The sequence below is a fragment of the Balaenoptera acutorostrata genome, chromosome 5, assembly GCF_949987535.1.
Source record: "Balaenoptera acutorostrata chromosome 5, mBalAcu1.1, whole genome shotgun sequence".
Taxonomy (NCBI): Eukaryota; Metazoa; Chordata; class Mammalia; order Artiodactyla; family Balaenopteridae; genus Balaenoptera; species Balaenoptera acutorostrata.
In genome coordinates, this window is record NC_080068.1 from 3,333,959 (window position 1) to 3,351,281 (window position 17,323).

At 47.4% G+C, this 17,323-nt stretch overlaps 2 protein-coding genes across 7 annotated transcripts in view; one reads left to right on the plus strand and one right to left on the minus strand.

The window, feature by feature from the left end:
• The window catches only part of FNIP2 (folliculin interacting protein 2), a 119,907-nt gene extending 111,286 nt beyond the window's left edge, over positions 1–8,621 (plus strand). For all 6 annotated transcript variants that reach the window (XM_057547180.1, XM_057547176.1, XM_057547178.1 and 3 more), the window contains 3 exons: positions 2,090–2,290; positions 5,861–5,976; positions 7,639–8,621. In XM_057547180.1, the coding sequence (XP_057403163.1) occupies positions 2,090–2,290; positions 5,861–5,976; positions 7,639–7,717 (396 nt within the window). In that variant the 3' untranslated portion in view covers positions 7,718–8,621. The remainder of the gene's footprint in view (positions 1–2,089; positions 2,291–5,860; positions 5,977–7,638) is intronic.
• SPMIP2 (sperm microtubule inner protein 2) overlaps positions 3,844–17,323 on the minus strand; it is a 102,266-nt gene continuing 88,786 nt past the window's right edge. The window contains exon 5 of the mRNA XM_007184140.2: positions 3,844–3,940. Coding sequence (XP_007184202.2) covers positions 3,893–3,940 — 48 coding nt within the window. The 3' untranslated portion in view covers positions 3,844–3,892. The remainder of the gene's footprint in view (positions 3,941–17,323) is intronic.

Genomic DNA, 17,323 nt, shown 5'->3' on the forward strand with positions numbered 1-17,323 from the left:
CTTGGGCCCTGCTCCCGCCCTGTGACGGAGGGAGGGGCCTCCAGGATTTACCCGGGAAAGGTCCTTCTCCAAAGGGGAATCAGGACGAACCTAGCGCGAGGGGCCACCACAGGGCAGCGGAAGGAACCGCGTGACAGGAGGAGGCCAGGCCCGCTTTGCCTTCAGTGACTGAGGGTCAGAAAGGTGTGCTTGAGGACGCTGGCTTCGAGGTGCGTTCTGTCTGTCTCCGTCTCACTGCGTACCTGCCCACCCCCTTCTCTCTCCTAGTTTGGGGCTGGAGGGCAGTCCTATTGTGCCCTTGATTTGCACGCATGTGGGATCCTGAACACGTGTGTCAGAGGAGCTGGTGGTGAAGCAGTTACACTGTGATCAGTTTTGAGAAATTCAATTTTTTAGGCCGTTTTCCTTTTTTTAATTAATTTTTTGGGAGTATAGTTGATTTACAATGTTGTGCTAGTTTCTGCTGTGCAACAAAGTGAATCAGTTATACGTATACATAGATCCACTCTTTTTTAGATTCTTTTCCCATACAGGCCATTACAGAGCATTGAATAGAGTTCCCTGTGCTGTACAGTAGGTACTTACTAGTTATCTATTTTATATATAGCAGTGTGTATATGTATCCCAATCTCCCAATGTATCCCTCCCCCTTTTTCCCCCCCAGTAGCCGTAAGTTTGTTTTCTACATCTGTGATTCTATTTCTGTTTTGTAAATAAGTTCATTTGTACCATTTTTCTAGATTCCACATATATGCATTAATATACGATATTTGTTTTTCTCTTTCTGACTTACTTCACTCTGTATGACAGTCTCTAGGTCCATCCACAGCTCTACAAATGACCCAATTTCGTTTCTTTTTATGGCTGAGTAATATTCCATTGTATATATGTATCACATCTTCTTTATCCCTTCATCTGTCGATGGATACTTAGGTTGCTTCCATGTCCTGGCTATTGTAAATAGTGCTGCAGTGAACATTGGAGTGCATGCATCCTTTCGAATTATGGTTTTCTCCGGATATATGCCCAAGAGTGGGATTGCTGGGTCATATGGTAGTTCTATTTTTAGTTTTTTAAGGAACCTCCACACTGTTCTCCATAGTGGTTGTACCAGTTTACATTCCCGCCAACAGTGCAGCGGGGTTCCCTTTCCTCCACACCTTCTCCAGTGTTTATCGTTTGTAGACTTTTTGATGATGGCCATTCTGACCAGTGCGAGGTGTTACCTCATTGTAATCTTGCATTTCTCTAATAATGAGTGATGTTGAGCGTCTTTTCACGTGCCTCTCGTGGGCCGTGTTCCTGGACGGCGTCAGTGTTCACCCCGTTGGCCCCGTGGCACAGTTTCCTAGTTAACCTGCTCCGTCCATCACTGCCCAGTTACTGAGGATTTGGTATTTTAAGTACATTCATCAGTAGCCGCACTTGTGCCTTTTGGCCTCATCTCGATACACAGCTCCCTGGCCAGTCTGACTTTAGTTGTCCTGGAGTTGATTTATGCGTGTAGCACATGGTTTCTGAATAAATATTGCCTCGTGATTAAAGCTATGCCTTTCAGGGGCTGTTAAGTTACCCTGCCAAACCTTGTGATGGGGAAAATGGCAGTAGACTCCTACACCTTATTCTGACCGTCTCCATTTTAGAAGGAGGGTGCAGAGACTTCCCTGGCGGTCCAGTGGTTAAGACTCCACGCTTCCATTGCAGGGGGCCCGGGTTCGATCCCAGTTCAGGGAACTAGGATCCCACAAGACTCAGGGGAAAAAATAAATAAATGAAAATAAAAAGCATAAAAGGAGAGTGCAGTCTTCCAGAAGGAAACGGGCTTTAATGTCCTGGGATGGAGGGAAATCACAGGCCTTTTTGCTTACCTCTGAATGTTTGGTGACGTTTATAGTGTGCCCCCTGGGTGCAGGTTTGTCAAGTTAACATTTAAATGACTATGGGATGACACCCCAGTTCGGGTCCCTGTAGGGCTCGGGGCTCCCGCCACCACTTCTGCCCCTGAGTCTGACACTGCACAGAAACTTCTGGACGTGCCGATGTCACCGGAAGCATGGTGAAGAGTTGACCCCGTGTGTCTGTCCCGCAGCACCCCGTGCTCGACGAGCCCATCGCCGAGGCCGTGTGCATCATTGCAGACACGGACAAGTGGAGCGTCCAGGTGGCCACGAGTCAGAGGAAGGCGGTGGACGGCACGAAACTCGGCCAGGACGTCCTGGTCTCAAGCCAGGTGTCCAGTTTACTTCAGTCCATCCTGCAGCTTTATAGGCTTCACCTCCCCGCCGACTTTGTAAGTATCGTTCTCAGACCATCAGAGAAGTGAGCTAGGAAAGCATTTTCCGCAGCATTGCGGTTACAAAGTCATGTATTCCCGTGTATTGATTTTAGTCTAACTGGATGGTAGCATCAGTGAAAACAGAGCGTGTGACACAAAACCACACGGGCTGGATTCAGTGACAATAGTCCTTCTGGAGACAGAGAGCACAGAGTGACACAATCTTTTTGAACAAGTTACGTGGAGAAACAGGGAAGGTATGGGGGCAGGGATGAGCATAAAGGGAAGTTTAACATCCTCCTTTGGGGGACTCATCGGTTTTCCCGTCATCGGGTCAAATGCAAGCCAGCCAGCTTCCGAAGGGACGAGTGCCATCTGTTCAGGGACCATCCTCCCAAAGTTGTTATGGATACATAGAATATCGTTCGTGTAAACGCTTAAAATGTTGAAGCACCATAGCCACAGGGGATGGTATCAATTGTTCCTTTTCGAATGGGATTTTAAAATCACTTTGATAACGTTACATTAAATACAAACAGCAGACAGACCCCCTGAACTCCGAGAAAATGTCCAGCAGCTCTCCCTGAGTCCCTGGAATAACATGCAAAACAAATTCCTGTGTCTGTGTGTCTGTGTGCAGAGAGATCGAGAGAAAATACATTTAGCCAGGAAGGGAGCAAGGTTTCCAGAGCACAAGCGCAGCTGAAGGGCACGTACAGGGCAGAGCCCTGTGAGCTGGCGGGGCTGCAGCTGGGAGGAGCTCACCAGCCTTCTGGACTCCTCCTCCCTCAGCCCCAAACCAAACAGCGTCTCCCTTCCAGCCTCCGGCCTCCGCAAAAGATGCAGAGCTATTGACAACCAAGTAGGAGGCTGAATATGAGTCACCTCCCCGATTGCTCGTGGCGGGTGTTCCCCTGAGCTCTCGTGGCCGGATCTGCAGGCGCACCACACCCCTCGGAAGGTCGGGACTCCTTTGTCCTTGGAGGAGGTGCTTTGAAACACTGGCTGTCACCTCAGGTGGCAGCACAGCATCACGGGGCACCCCTGGACGTCACGGGGGCCACGCCCAGGCTTTGCCGTTGCTTCGTCGGGCATCTCAGGGCCGCAGCTTTCTCCTCTGCAAAGTGAAGACGGTACCTAGGCAACAAGCATGTGTGAGAATCCTCCAAGGTGCTGCTTTCTACCTGTCCGAGCTCAGGCGAGATGAGATGCCCTGGCAGCCAGTGGACAGTAGTGGCCAGTCCGTGGGCTTTCAGTGGCCTGGACTCAGACCCAGGCGCCTCTGCTTCCGAATCGGGTGCCTTGTCGAAGCTGGGGCACAGCAGCACCTGTCCTGTCTGGTGATAAAAATTAAGTGAGATAACTCGGGTAGAGCACTAGAAGTAGTGCTGGATGTTACACACACTCAGGAAACAGCTACTATTAGTGTAACTGTTAGTAAGAACCAGTTGCGTGAAACAGTGTTCATGGCTTTGAAGACTGACACCACCTTCTCACTGAAACCTTTATTGGGGCTTTAAACTGTAGGACCCCTGTTCTCAGGGGTAACACAGAAGGCCCCACCTGTGGCGTATTACAATCTGATTCCTGTTCTACATTTGTAGGCAGTTTTTCTTTCTAGTAGCAACTCACATCATGCTGATTCAGAGGCCGAAGTCTGCTTTTCTGTAAGGGAAGAGAGATATATTTGATTTTACAGTTTTTTACTGTTATATTTACCAAACTTTTATATTTTATTCTATAATCCATATCTCTTGCTACGTTTGAAATCTTAGTTATCCCAGCAGTAAATTACCACAGTTAATTCTTTTTACTTCATTTAGACATAAGTTACATTTGACCACTTAATAATATGAATGACTTGACAAAATCAGGATCAAAGAACATTTCATCTGCAGTTTAAAATTCTCCTTAAAAGTCACTCGAATGAAACACGTGATTAAAGGCCTGTTAGTACCTTCAGTATGAAAAGAGAAAGTAGCTATTTTAAATTTCAGAAGTTAAAGTTGAAGAAATCCATCTCAGAAAGGAGGGAGGGGAATCCCGAAACAGTTCAATTTCATAATCAGGCTTTTTAAAAAATTTCTAAGTGCTTTGATTGCAAGTTCCATGCACATTCCATATGAACCAGTGTTCTGTTTATTTCCGCACTGCAACACACAGTTTTCCTGGGGACTATGAAAACACAGTAAATTCATATTTTAAAACATAAAGGATTCAACGTAATGTGAATGTTCTTTTTAATATTTTACAACACTCTTACTAAAACTTTGTATTTGCTCCACAAGGAACTGACACTGAACAGGAGACCTTTCCTCACTTAACTCTGTTTTCCTGGGGGAACATTTTCCCCCAAGAGAATTGGCGAAATCCTCCTTGCTTTGATTATTACTCTTATTCACTTAACAGTTGTGTTTCGTCCACACAACACGATGCACTTAAGATTTTAAGCCAATGAAAAACGGAAAAGATTGCATCTCGAATGGATACTTTTTCTATGTCAGTGATCAGCCCAGGTGGTCAAGATCAACATTTTCAAGTGCATCTGTTAATCTTTTTACCTTGAAAATAGCAGGCATAATGGTCTAGAAGAAAATCATGTCTGATGGAGTGACCCTTGCCAGAACCATCAGGTGACTTACTGAGCTGCCTGGATCGGTCTCCCTGCCAGATGCAAAAGCATTTGCCTCTGGTGCAAGACACAGGTGACTGCTGTTCTCTAAAAACGAAGCTGGACACAGTTCCAAGGGTAGAGATGTTCTGAACAAAATTGCCCTTTCTTCATTGCTACTAGAGACCTAGTTAAACTACACTCTTGAGAGCAAAAAAAAAAAGTTTCAGAATAACCTTGTTCCAGTCATTCTTCTGGGAACGAATTGCACCAAAATAATCTGAGATATAGGAAAACAACAAGAAAGGTGCTCTTTACAAAATTATGTATAATAACAAAAATGCAGATGGCTCTGTGATTTTAGTCATGGTAAATTCACATTCTGAAAAATCAGTCATAAAAATTATATTGATAAAGAATTTTTAATAACATGGGAAAAGGATTATTAGAAAGTTTTTTGAAAGCAGGAAATAAGTGTACTTATAGAATAATTTTAACTATGTAGAAACAAATGCTTTTTTAGAAATACCAGAAAATATATATGAAGATCTTAACAGTCACTGGAAAAATTAAACTTTATTGTTTTACAAAAACCTATTTTTTATTTTTCGTTTTTTTAAATTTTATATTGGAGTACAGTTGATTTACAATGTTGTGTTAATTTCAGGTGTACAGCAAAGTGATTCGGTTGTACACACACATATCTATTCTTTTTCAGATTCTTTTCCATATAGGTTATCGCAGAGTAATGAGTAGAGTTCCCTGTGCTTTTCAGTAGGTCCTTGTTGATGACAAAAACCTATTCTTATCCCTGCTTATGGTAGGGTTTGAGCTGGGTTGTAATTCTTGAAGTATATTTTAAAGAGATGAGATTACAGTAGCATACTTAGAAATGGATTGAGGGAATTGCGGCTCTTAGACGTTGGCAGAGATCTGAGTTCTTGCCCTCATCGTGAGTGTGATTGGCTTTGCAGTGCATCATGCACCTGGAAGACAGACTACAGGAGATGTACCTGAAGAGTAAGATGCTGTCTGAGTATCTTCGTGGACACACGCGCGTGCACGTGAAAGAATTAAGTGTCGTTCTGGGGTGAGTTCTGGGGAGTGCCGGTGTCTGCGGGGGGCTGTCCTCTGCGCTCTACCCACTGACCTGTCCAGCCTCTGGGGCTCCCCAGTGAACGGCATGTTTCTTGTATCTGATACTGGAGTTTCACGCCCGGAAACACATGCAGACCTTGAAGCTAGTGGTACCTTGTTAGTCTTGCCCCTGGATTATTTTATCCTTGAAAGTGAAGAGTGTAATCCCCCTCGATCTGCCCATTTCTAGTCATTTCAGTAAGATGTGCGAGTCACGAGCTGTCACACATGCGGCAGCAGCTGTGCTTTCCGTGCTTTTTCTGGAGGAGGTGGGGAAGGCCGTTCCCCTGGACTTGGGGGCCCGTCTGCACGTCCCGGGGTGACCGTACTTTCTTCCCTTTTATTATGAGCCCATCAGAAGAGGAGGCGTGCATGCTATCGATAACGTGTATCATTTTCCAGAGGCTCTTTGCCCTGACTTCTCTGGGGGAAGACTTGTGTTTTACTGACTTGTGTTTTACTCTCTGCTTAATTTTCCACAGAGAAGTAACAAAAACTTGTGTAGATGAGGCATTGTCTCCCTTACCTGTGATGATGACCTCCCCGCCACTCAGTTTGGGGCAAGGAAATACTGTGTATAAAACATCAACCCTGAAATTCTCTGTTAAGCCTGCCAATCAAAGTATTATTTCAAGGCTCAGGCCTCTGCATTCTTGTCGGACTTTCCATCTTTCACACCCAGGATATGACTTATACTGTATTGTTTGGCTCTTAGCGTTTCCTGTCACTTTTTTTTTTTACATCATTTAAAAAATATTCTCCCCGTTTGAGGCATTTGCTTTTGCACTTTTTACTTAGATCTCTTCACCAGCCTCACTAGTCCTGCCCCATCCGGTTTCCGATGCACGATGTGCAGCTTTTATTTCCAGGACGCTTGCCTGGCCCCTGACAGGTGCCCACCCATCAGCACCCCCAGAAGGATGGTGAGGGTGGATTTACCTCCTCGTCGCCAGGCCCCTCGGCGCCTTGTTAGTGGGGGTCCCTCCAGCCCCTCCTTAGCCCCTCCCGTGCTCAGGCCAGCAGCACTAAGGTGCTGGGAGCTCCCCGTCTGCCCCGAACTGAGATCCAGAGGGAGCATTACTGGAGAAGGCGTGGAAAACTCCACGGGGTTGTGCCAGCTGCCTTTTTAGGTTCTATTTGTAATTTTTGGTTTTGGGAATCAAGGGAGAGCGTTAGGACGTATTTCAAGGACCGAGACCGGCGTGACTTTTCCAGGACGCGCGGCCTTCTGCCCATGCGCACCTGTGAGTGTCGGGCACGCGCTCAGTGGGGCTCTCGGTCACGTGCTCAGTGGGGGGGTCTCGGTCGTGTCAGCCTTGAAGGAATCTCCGGGGTTCTGGAGACGCTGCCGCCGTCAGGCGTTCCCGGAGACGAACGTGAAGCCGGTGCAGACCCGGGGTGCAGGCCGGGAGGGCTGGCTGGAGGAGGAGTCACACAGAGGCCGCGCGGGGATGCGGGGAACGTGGGGTCCCAGGGACAGGCTCTCGTGTCCCCGCCTCGTTCACTCCGGCATCGCTTCTGGGCACTGACCGGGCAGCCCGGGGGTCCGGCGCCGGGGCCGCTCCCGTAAGTCCTGCAGCTTTAAAGCAACGTCCCCTCCTCTGTCCGCCCTCAGGATCGAGTCCAACGACCTGCCCCTGCTGACGGCCGTCGCCAGCACTCACTCTCCGTACGTCGCCCAGATACTCCTGTAAGCCGACGCTCCGGACAGCTGCCCCGTGGAAGGAGGGAGGACGGACGGCCGCTCCCCAGGGCCGCGAGGCCCGAGCAGGGCAGACGGAGCCGGTGCTGCCGCGCTGGGCCGGGCCGGGCGGGGCCGTGAGCACGTCGGGGCGCAGCAGCGGGGCTGGGACGTCTCCGAGCTCCAGCGCGAGCTCCCCAAGCCGGGGAGAGGGGTCCGGCCGTCCTGACCCCGGCTCAGCGGCCGAGGGAAGCCCGCGCGTGCCGCCCTCCGCTCCGGCGCCTGCGGCGTCACCGTCACCGTCACCGTCCGGCGCACGGCACGGGGGGCCGGGAGCCCCGGGGACCCGCTGCTCCCCGTCTGTCCCAGTTCACCGCGTTCGCGGTGCAGCCGCGGGTGGGTCCGGGACGGGTCGCTGGTGCGATCACGGCAGGAGTCGGTGCAGCGTCCTCAGCCCGTCCCCGCGTGGTTCCGTGGCAGCGGCGACCTCGGCCCGAGCCCGCCCGGCTTCCCCGGACGCCTCGCAGCTCCGGGCAGCCTTTTAAGCGGGGCCGTTCACCAAAGTTGGTTCCGTAAGCCGGCGAGTGGTTCTGTGGCTGAACTCCTCCCGCGGAAGCCACCTTCTTCCTATACTAGTTACTACCAAGGACTGTTCCTACTTCAAAAGGCCCAGCTGTCCTGGTGGGAAATCAACGCTGCAAGAGTGCAGGGTGACTCATGAATTAGTGTGACCGTTTATAAACAATCCCGATGGGAGCTGGATTTTTACACTATCATCTCTGTGCCTTCCAATCCCTAGGTCCTTTTCAAAACAGCTTCCCAGAAATTCACTGCCCCGTAGTATAAAACCTGCCAAAATGAAGCATTGTTTATTTATGAGCATAGTTTGCTTTTTAAAAACCCTTAATTTTCTGTGGACGTTACTGATCGTGAAACAGACGATGTACTGACGTCCAGGGTAAAGGAAAAGCCTCTTTGGTAAGTGGATGGTTACAAGGCGCGGGGCTAACCCAGTTCAGCAGAACTGTTAGTTCCTGCAGATCTTGAGGTCGGTTCGTTATAACCAGGCTCTGGTTTCCTTCTCTTTTATGAATGGATGCCGGTCCTTTCCATGTAGCCTTTGCACCTGAGAATATGAAACGACTTCCCTTTCAGGAGTTAAAATGACTTCATATTTTCTGCTTGATAAAATCCTGATCCCAAACCCCAAGTTACATACATCTGTGTCTTTACTCTTTGACAAATGCACGCGAGTTACTTGTTTGAAAGAGGAGAGCGGCAGGACCAATGGAGAAAAACAGGTGTGTGTTCTTTCTTTCTTAGGAATAGGTCAGGACTGCAGCCTTCCCCTCTCTTTTTTCATAAATCATCTTTCTTTCTTTTGGCTGCTCCAGGCGGCCTGCAGCATCTTCGTTCCCCAACCAGGGACTGAACTCGGGCCCTCCGCAGTGAGAGCGCCGAGCCCTAACCCCGGGACCCCAGGGAATTCCGCCCCCCCCCCTTTTTTTTACGATGTGAAATGCAGAGAGGCGTGTTGAGGCTCTTAAGATCTTGGATTTGTATTGTGTGTCTTTCTCTCATAAAAGTGACGTTGTCCATTCCTTCTACGTTTTCCGTTTCCTCTTGCCTGATGTCTGGCACGAGACGGGTGTCCTGAGTCCTTGGCGCCGTGGCATCGCGGCGGTTGTCGTGGACCTCGCCCGTGGCCACCCTCTCCCCGCCCATGCGGAGTGAGGTCCCAGCGTCCCCTCTGCACCGGCTTCGAGCACCCGCAGTCTCGGTTTCCTTCTCCTCGTTGACACGTTCTGGGCGCTTCCCCTCCCTCCTCCCCGCCACCCCGACCCTCCAGGGCTTCACAGACCATAACTAGAAACAAAATCAGTGCACGTAGCGGCCCGGTGAGCAGTAGACCCGGCCCGGGGGACGCTGAGCTTTAAACGGCCGATGCTGAACTCCACGCAGTACAGATGCGGCCCAGCCCCTGGAAGCTGAGGAAACTGGCTTTGCCTCCGCATCTCCTGCCCCCCGCCTCCCCTGGGAGAAGGTGACGGAGGGACAGCGCTCAGGATGCTGGGCGGCCCCGACCCTCAGGGCTGCCGCCCGCACAGCAGACCAGGGCTGTTGCTGCTCGTTCACAAACCCTCCCCTGGAGAACGTCCACCTGCGCTGTCTCCTAAACTGACCCTCCTCCCAAAAGCGGAAAAGAAGAGAATCTCATGGAACTGTGTTGACACACACAGCGGACCCCACCTGGTGGCTTGGGTCTGTCTTAACCCAAGAGGGCAAGGAAGGGACCCGCCCTCGCCCAGGCCCACCTCAAGAAAAGAAACAAAAGTTAAAAAAAAAAAAAAAAAAGTACAAATAGAGAAAACTACCTCAGTTGACAGGATTCCACCTTTAGGGTTTCTTCAACTTTGACGTCTTAACCTGTTGAGTGCACCTTTTGTAGCATCTTGCTTTTCCACGCAAGCTGGGAGGCAGGACAGAGCGGGTGTGCGCCCGCGTGACCATGATGGGCCTCTCTCTAGCATGTCGCGGTTTCATTTTTCATAGACTGACGGGTGATATGAATGTAAAGATCATTGTGTACGTTTAAATATGACAATGAAAACTTAAAATGTAGCTTCCATACTTGTGCATAATTCCAAAGTATTTTATTTTTATCAGTGTTAAATAGCTTTTTGTACAGGCTTCAATCCATTTTTCTGAAGTGTGCTGTTTTTTAATGAAAGTAACTCCAAACTTTTCACATCCCATGGAACTGCCGTTTACACATTGCAACTTTTTAAACTTTCCATATTTTTCAAAGTTAACTTTTTTCGAGGGAGGAAAATCCCTGCCTGCTAAACGATACTAAACTGTTGTTTAGGCCCTTCTAATTAGGTCCTGAGATTTTATAAAATTCAGCCTGTAGCTTTTTAGGTTCCTCACTAGAGTTGGTTGTACATAAAAATAAAGAATATAGAGTGACCCCACGGTTCTTTTAAATATCTGGATTTTTCCACTAACAACACATACTTTTGAAAGTATTTTGTTCATGCATACTTTCACCAATAAACTGAAAAAGTCTTTAGCTTCTTGGTAAATGTGAACCATTTGTTTTCTCTCGTGCTTTGGGGGAGGGGACCTTTTAATATACTGTTTGCCTAAATCAAGCAGCCCCCTCTGAATGTTAATTTTTAAATGTCCATCTTTGGTGAACTGTATATCTTGAAAGCAAGATTGCAATGTGCTTAAATTTAAGTGGTGTTTGTTTAAAAAGGAGAAAATTCTGGGATTGATTTGTTACTACTGAAGTTCCATTAAGACAAATTGGTAGGACTTTATGTTTTTGATCAGTTAAATAGATATCAATGTCAATGTATGGAAATTTTTTTCTTCAAACTTGTTCACATATCATTTTGATCCATTTTTATGTGGCATTTGGTGCAATAAACCTTCTGAATTTATCTTGAACATTTTCCTGATACTGCCTGTGATTTGTTTGTTGCGTTTAATTAGACTTAGACGTCTCATTTCCAGTAATTCATGCTGAAACAAGCCCACTGTATATGTCAGTGACTCTCAGCAAGGCTGTTTGGGAAACGTAGGGCCTCTTCGGTGAGCAAGGTGATGGGCGAGGGCTCCTGGCACAGGATGGGCAGGGGCGGAGGGTGACAGGAGAACATCTTGTCACGTGCAGGGCACCCCGGAATGAGGAGTTATCCCACCTCCCGTGTGACTCACAAATATCCTGCTGACATTCAGGCGGGTGAAAGCCTTAGTTTATAATGATCTAAGCTGAGAATTTAATTTTGCGTTACATACAAGCACAACGCATTTCTCTTGCAAGCTTACTACACGCTGAATTTTCCAGGAATGCCACTGTTGTATATACACTGAGGCGAGATTTTACTTTGTAGGGTTTAGGATTTCAGCAAGAACTGACATACATTTGGAAAACCTCATTACCAGTAGCTGTGCTCTTCATGAAGTCTGTCATCAGCGCAGTGTTCTCTATCATCTCTGCTTGTAGCTGTTGCCTTCGTGGAGATTCCATTCAGGAGCAAGTATCTGCTTCGTTCATTATATTTTCTAATCTACTAGTGCCCCAATGTCTGTGTATTAAAGTATATATTACTATAAGTTGTAAAATAGTACAACGAGGGCATTATAGTGGTTGGTTATAAGTTATGTGTGTAAGGTTATTCTGTGGATGAATCTTATGAATTTTATTTTAGGAAAAATAAAGGGCAATTACAAAATATTTGCTATGAAATGTGTCACTGATACATACGGCCTCAGGAAACATATGCTATGAAGTGTAACTTTTGTAGCTACCTAAGACTATATTGAATCCTGTTGTTTTCAGAGTACAGGAAGGAGTCATATTAGGTATTGCTAAATCCTTTTTGGATTAAAGGTAAATTTCAAGTGTTTTTCATGTTCCCTTAAAAATCACGCCATTGAGAAAGCCCTGACACACACATACACACCACGTTGCTTCTTGGTTCTGTCGGATGCCTGATGCACGTCACCTCATTTGATCCTCACACCTGGATGAGGCAGGTACTGTGACAGCTAATCTTATGTGTCACCTTGGTTGGGCCACGGTACCCAGATACCTGGTCTAACACCCGTGCGATGTTGCTGTGAAGGCTTTTGAGACGACAGCAGCACAGATGAGTCGGCTTTGAGTAAAGCAGGTCACCCTCCATACGGTGGGGCGTCTCCCCGGTCAGGTGAAGGACTTCAGAGAAAACAGACTGAGATCCCCTGAAGAAGAGGGAATTCGGCCTCCCCACGGCCTTCACACTTGTGCCTGGGTCTCCAGCCTACTGGCCTGTGTGCAGATTTGGGATCTGCCAGCCTCCACAATCATGTGAGCCAATTCCTTAAGAGAAAGCTATCCATCTGTCTGTCTCTATGCATCTGTCCATCCATCCATCCACCACCCATCCATCCATGCATTTGTCCCTTCATCCATTCATGTCTATCTCTCCATCCATCCACCCACCCATCCATCCACCCACCCATCCATTTGTCCCTTTATCCATTTCATCTATCTCTCCATCCATCCATCCATCCATCCATCCATCCATCCATCCATCCATTTGTCCCTTTATCCATTCATCTATCTGTCTGTCTGTCTCTCCATCCTTCCATCCATCCATCCATCCTGTTGGTTCTGTTTTCCTGGAGAACTCTGACTAACATAGGTACTTAAGATATTGGTCCAATGACGTCCATGAGGACCCAACAAAGCAGCTGGGAGTCAGAATATTGTCACACCGGGTTACTGGAGGTTGACTTTGAAGCAAAGACCTTTAACATAGTGAAGAGTACAGACTTCAGAGTTTCCCCTTAGATAAGTCATAGTCTCTGAACATGGGATGCAAAGAGGGGGCTGGAGAACAGGAAGAGCCTAAATTAGGACAATCTCTGAGACGACAGAGGAAGAGGCACCAGCTCGTCCGTGGTGGGAGAGAGGAGATCAATCCCCACGGCTGTGCCTCGCCCGCTGTGTTCCTGGGGACCTCAGGCCAGCAGTCATCTTCCCTTTCTCTCACCTTCAAGCAGTTGGTCTACCGACCTTTCTCCTAGGCCCCTGCCTCCACCCCTCACCACACAAGGTCAGGTCCGTCAGCCTCCACTGGCTCCTCCCATGGTTATGAGGTCTTTCCCCACGTCCAGTCAGTGCCCAGAGCTGCTGAACTTGCACTCTTTGGGTGCCAAGTGCATCACCTTTTCTCCTTGTTCTTTACCTTCTTTCAGTCCCTCCTCGTTCTCAGCCGAGTTACCAAAATGCCCTCCAAACTCACCTCCCTTTTGTAGCAACACTTCTCACCAATCTTCCTCCAGGCTGATGTCTAACTAACCTTTCCAAAATGAAAGTATAATCCTGTCACTTTTGTTTAAAAGTTGGCCCAGGAAAATCCAAGCTCCTCAGCACCTGAGCCCCCTCCTCTGGCCTCACCACCAGACACCCACCTCTGCAGGCGGCTGGTTATCCAGCCATGTTAGACCACACTCCCTCACCTAAAGGCGCTAGCTGATCACTGCCTGTGCCCTGTCAATCCTTCGTCCTGGTTTCCCACTCCCATTTGCTCCATCAAGGCCCCCCTGTTCTGGCTCAAAATGCAGCTCGGGGCGAATCCTCCAGCGCCTTGCTACTCAGCATCCCTGGATCAACCACAGCTGCCTCACCCGGGAGCTCGACGGACGTGCAGAATCTCAAGCCCTGTCCCAGACCGACTGAACCAGGATCTGCACCTTACTACGATCCCCAGATGACACATATGCACATTAAAACCTTGAGAATTGCTACTCCCACACCCAGTGTGAGTGAGTGGGTGAGGGAAAGAACGTATCAATTACTGAGATTATGTCCATGTTTTGGAAGCAGGGGGGGCAATGAAGATATTTGCAAGCAAAGAAACGAAACAGAAATGGATCACGATGTTGAAACTGTCTCACATACACATAAATTACACAACACTTAAGTAGCTATTATTTACGTGGAGAAAAAAAGGTCGACCAAAATAAGGGAAAACAAATGTAATAGAAGATAGAACTTGAGAGCCATTTTGTGACTTAAAAGAAGAAATTTGGGGAAATGTAGAAAAACAGTTTAGAAATTTGCCCAATTGATTTCCAAAAATATTTCTAAGAGCATTTTGGGTAATGTATACAAGAATGACACATACTGTTAAATACCATAAATTGCACTTCTAGAAAGTTGTAGAAACTTTTAGAAATTAATCTCTAAACTTAGGTTTATAAGAATAAATCCAAACTCAACAAGGTGAATATAAAATATCCCCATTTTCAACTATCTATCTTGATGAGAAAGCATTGTGATATTGTGGGTTGGTTTATGTGTTTAAAATTTTCCCCAAACCCCCCAAAACCATCGGCAAAGTTTTGTTTTTCCAAGGCTGTTTCCAGTGCATGGTCCTGATTCTCGCAGCATGAGGATGGCCGATGGGCTGCATCTCAGGTGAGCACAGTAACAGGAGCCATGCGTAGGTGGCTGGCGTGAGGCTTATGCTGGAAGCTTGAATTGATCATTTGCTCCAAGTTATCTTCCCTGAAGAGAATTTATGTGAAGTGGGGGAGGGGGAGGGCTTGAGTACTTAGTGAAGTGTCAGCCCCAAGAACCCTGTGGGATGATCCAAAGGATGGATGGACTTGGGGAACAAGTTTCTAAGGTATCTCTGGAATTAAGAAGAAAGCCTGAGCTGATAAAAAAGATTATTTTGAATGATACAGTATTTTGTTTATCTCTGAAAGGGAAGAGGTGTAACCAAGTGATCAGTTACCCTCACCAATGATGAGTTAAACTCACGTCAAGTGCCTCTTTGATGTGATACCCTGAGGACGACACGGCATCACTCACCTTGGGATTCCTGCCCAAAACACATCACCCGAGGAAATAGCAGGTAGACCTGAATTAAGAGGTATTCTACAGAACTGGTCTGAATTGTTCAAGAATGTCAGTGTCACGAAAGACCAAGACTGAGGAGCCATTCCTAACTGAAGGAGACTAGTGAGGTTTAGGACTAAACGTAATACCTGGTCCTGGATAGGATCCTGGATCAGGGAAAGTGACAAAGGACATCGTTGGGTCAATGAATAAAATTTGCTTATAAACTATAGATTAGGTAATATTGTATCAGTGCTAAATTTCCTGAATCTTATCATTGTACCATGGTTATGTGCGAGAACGTCCTTGTTCTTAGGAAATGCACCCTGAATACTTAGGGGTGAAGCAAAACCACGTCTGCAACTTACCTTCAAACGGTTCAGTAAAAACCAATGTGTGGGCTTCCCTGGTGGCGCAGTGGTTGGGAGTCTGCCTGCCAATGCAGGGGACATGGGTTCGAGCCCTGGTCTGGGAAGATCCCACATGCTGCGGAGCAACTAGGCCCGTGAGCCACAATTACTGAGCCTGCGCGTCTGGAGCCTGTGCTCCGCAACAAGAGAGGCCGCGATGGTGAGAGGCCCGCGCACCGCGATGAAGAGTGGCCCCCGCTTGCCACAACTAGAGAAAGCCCTCGCACAGAAACGAAGACCCAACACAGCCATAAATAAAGAAATAAATAAATAAAAATTAAAAAAAAAAACCAATGTGTGTGTGTGTGTGTGCATGCACACGCACATGTGTGTGTGTGTAGAAAGAACGCATTAGAACAAATGAACAACTGATGATTCTGAGTGAGGAGTGTATTAGTTCACTTAGTACTATTCTTGCGCTCCTGTAAATTTGAAATCATTTCAAAATCAGCCTTTTAACAGATTCTTTTAATGCACAAAGACATCTCAATTGTATTTAGTGAATGATAGGTAGTAGGAGGAATTTGGGACGGTTTAATTCATGATCTCTCTAATCCTACACAAAATTAGTTCAATGGTAGAAAATAACTAATCCAAGACTCCTTCACACACGCTGCAATAAATCTCATGTGGACCCAGCTCAAAATTCAGACCACATAGGACTGTCAGCAGCTGAACGCCACCTTCTTCAATACAGAGCATCCCTGGGGCAGGACCTACCAAGGAGGACTTCCACGGCTCCTCGCAGAGTGTTTCAGATGGACATACAATTAACTGTCAAACAGACATCTCCTGATGAACAGATCCCTGGCGACAGAGGGTAAGCAATATTCTAGGGCAGTGGCAAGATTCTCCAGCGGAGCAAGGGGCCTCTCTCCATGTAGGGAACAGGAGACTCTGAGTGTATTCCCTTTTCTGTCATGGAAGCTTGTTGTCACACTCAATATTGAAACGCTGGATGACTACAGAGTGGATTCGCTGTGGTATTGTGCAGAAGGACCTCAGGAAATAGTTGTTCATTTGAATACATGCTTACACACTCTTTACTTGATTCTCATGATAACTCTACGAAATATTCAGGACAGATACTAACATCCCCATTTTACTAATGAAAAAACCCACATCGGGAAATTATGCAACTTGTTCAAGATTCCATAGACAGTAATGGGGAAAAAACCTTGAATTTGAACTTGTATATTCTTACTCTGCTAGGCAGTATATGGGGTGTTTTTTTAAAATAAATTTATTTACTTATTTATTTATTTATACTTTTGGCTGCGTTGGGTCTTTGTTGCTGCACGTGGGCTTTCTCTAGTTGCGGCGAGCGGGGGCTGCTCTTTGTTGCGGTGCATGGGCTTCTCATTGTGGTGGCTTCTCTTGTTGCAGAGCACGGGCTCTAGGTGCGTGGGCTTCAGTAGTTGGGGCTTGCAGGCTCTAGAGCGCAGGCTCAGTAGTTGTGGCGCACTGTCTCAGTAGTTGTGGCTCGCAGGCTCTAGAACACAGGCTCAGTAGTTGTGGCACGCGGGCTCAGTAGCTGTGGCACACGGGCTTAGTTGCTCCGTGGCATGTGGGATCTTCCTGGACCAGGGCTCGAACCCGTGTCCCCTGCACTGGCAGGCGGATTCTTAACCACTGCGCCACCAGGGAAGCCCAGTCTGTGGGGTTTTAGGAAGGGTTATAGATTTACCTCCATCTCACAGACTGAGAGTTTTCTCAGGTTTTGGAAACTGAGCAGATGTCTGTGCTCTCCAGGTTAAACCATGTGATAAATACGTGGTTCTGAGGACTGATCCCCACACCTCCT